The sequence below is a fragment of the Sinocyclocheilus rhinocerous genome, unplaced genomic scaffold, assembly GCF_001515625.1.
Source record: "Sinocyclocheilus rhinocerous isolate Xijiao unplaced genomic scaffold, SAMN03320098_v1.1 scaffold4319, whole genome shotgun sequence".
Lineage (NCBI taxonomy): Eukaryota > Metazoa > Chordata > Actinopteri > Cypriniformes > Cyprinidae > Sinocyclocheilus > Sinocyclocheilus rhinocerous.
The window spans coordinates 131,517-134,081 of record NW_015658510.1 but is presented as its reverse complement, the minus strand read 5'-3'; the positions used below and the strand labels follow the sequence as shown (position 1 = coordinate 134,081).

At 43.3% G+C, this 2,565-nt stretch overlaps 1 protein-coding gene across 2 annotated transcripts in view; it reads left to right on the top strand.

Annotated features, from left to right (window-relative positions):
* Nucleotides 1-2,565, top strand: part of LOC107722303 (phosphatase and actin regulator 1) — a 25,582-nt gene that overhangs the window by 9,972 nt on the left and 13,045 nt on the right. For both annotated transcript variants that reach the window (XM_016530600.1, XM_016530599.1), the window contains exon 5: nucleotides 1,734-1,934. In XM_016530600.1, coding sequence (XP_016386086.1) covers nucleotides 1,734-1,934 — 201 coding nt within the window. The remainder of the gene's footprint in view (nucleotides 1-1,733; nucleotides 1,935-2,565) is intronic.

Sequence of the window (2,565 nt, the reverse complement as noted above, 5' to 3'; positions counted from 1 at the left end):
TGTGAGTGAGTGTGTGAGTGAGTGAGTGTGTGAGTGAGTGTGTGAGTGTGCGAGTGAGTGTGCGAGTGTGAGTGTGCGAGTGTGAGTGTGAGTGTGCGAGAGTGAGCGTGTGAGAGTGCGAGAGTGAGTGAGTGAGTGTGTGCGTGAGTGTGAGTGCGAGAGTGAGCGTGCGAGAGTGAGCGTGTGAGAGTGCATGTGTGAGTGAGTGTGCGTGTGAGAGTGAGCGTGTGTGTGAGAGTGAGCGTGTGAGAGTGAGCGTGTGTGTGTGAGACTGAGTGAGCGTGTGAGTGAGCGTGTGCGTGTGCGTGTAAGAGCGTGTGCGTGTGAGAGTGAGTGTGAGTGAGTGAGTGAGTGAGAGTGAGTGAGTGAGAGTGAGTGTGAGTTTGAGTGTGAGTGAGAGTGAGCGAGAGCGTGTGAGTGTGAGAGCGTGTGTGTGTGAGAGCGAGTGTGCGTATGTGAGCGTGAGTGTGAGTGTGTGTGTGTGTTTGAGTGAGTGCGAGTGAGCGTGTGTGTTTGAGTGAGTGCGAGTGAGCGTGTGTGTGTGTGAGAGTGTGAGTGAGTGAGAGTGGATCATTAACTCACAGCGCTCATTACTCAAACATTATCTGCATGAGCAGCTTTATTACCGTGGTGTGATTGATCTCCGATTCCTGATCGTCATGCAGAATATCAGATAACAGATATACAGAACCAATATTTATTTGTTTTTACTTGTTTTTGTTAAATTGTTTTCATATCACAATAATAAAAACAAATATTTTTAAAACCGCAATAGCAACAACAAAAATAATAACTATAGGCAAAATAAATGAACGAAGTCTAATGTTTGCACTGGACAACTTAACGAGAATGAGCATTGCATATATTTTAAACTACAGTAAAATGAAGGTTTCCGTGTTTACTGGAATAATTATACACTCCGAGAAGAAACAAACGAAACACACGGGCTGATTAAACTGTTAATCATGATTATTTTGCTCAAAAATATAATCATAATGATAAATCACATTATTGTCCTTTTAGTTTTACATTTCATCAGAATTATTGGACGTTCACATAAGCACAAATCAACAGAACATCAGCTCGCATGGTTTGTCTGCCAGTGTACGCGTAAAAGAAAACAGACTGGCTTTCATTTGAGCAGAATATATCAGGAGAGATTGCTAAACTCAAACTTGCATGTGTTTTCAGCTCATCAGTGCTTTTTCTGTAGTGTAGAGAGAGCGTGTGCAAATGGTTGCCAGGTTGGGAAGATTAAGTAAACCACTGGGCAGGAAATATATATAATATATAAAAGAAAAGCTCTGATTGGGGATTTAAACTCGAGAGATCTGGCAACCGAGAAAATGAAAGCTTGTGGAGGCTCTTTATCAATGCAAGATAACACAAATGCCAGATTAAAAAGTTTTCAGGATAAATAACCAGTGGGCAAATAATCAGTGTCTATCTGTAGTGTAATGATGGTACTGAAGGACATCAGCGGAGTCACGAGCTGGATTCAGGGATAATTACAGCACATGAAAGCCATAACACAGCATGAAAGCGCTGCTTTAGCTAACGGCTGTTTTTAATGAGTTCAGCTCAGATAACGAGGCGCTTCATGAGCTGAATAATGTGCTTTGTTCTGCTGCGTCCAGCTCTCTTTCTCCTCAGAGTTAGCAGGACAGTAGAGGCTCATGGGATAGATGATGTTCCTCGTGTTTCTAATGGTGATGAACGCTTTGTTCTCTCAGTCGCCGTTGAGTTCCGCGCGGCTCTGGACGGAGGAGTATGTGCTCAGGACAGCACGCTCAAGTCGTTCACGCTTCCTCCCAAGAAAACCGTCACCTTCCCCAGTGACCTTCAGGAAACACCGGCCAAACCTCAGCTCATCCACAAACAGCCTCCCGCCCTGCCGCCCAAACCCTTCTCCAGACTGACCAATCACAGCACAGGTGAGAAACAAACACCTCCAGACTGACCAATCACAGCACAGGTGAGAAACAAACACCTCCAGACACTCAGATGTCATGATGAAGATTTAGAAAATTCAGGCATGAATCCACTCGACAGCTCCGATTGTTTACAACATCAAACACTTTGATTTGAAGCAAAAATAGTCTTTGCAAACCAGAAAATCTGTTATTTACCCTCATGTTGTTTCAAACCAATAAAACTGAAAGTGAACAAAATTAAGTAAGTTTCTGCTTAAAACAAGAATAATTAACTGTCAATGTGGAATGAAAGCTTGTTTTCCCTTTGAATTAAAGGTGACATATCATGAAAATCTGAGTTTTCCAGGTTTTAAGTTCTATAATCAGGTCCCCGGTGCATCTACCAACCAAGGAAACGTGAAAAAGATTAACCCAGTAGCTTTGTTTTGGGAAGCCTTTTTCTGCAAGCGTCTGAGAAAACGAGCGCGTCTGATTTCGCTCCCTTGGTGACGTGGCAAAGGGATCTCATTATAATATTACCGCCCCTTAATCTGCAAGTTTACGCCCATGACACCATCATTTTGATTTGCAAGCGACAGCGGTGCGCTAGCTCTAATGCCATGATGAAAGTTTGAGCGAAGCATGCTAACTG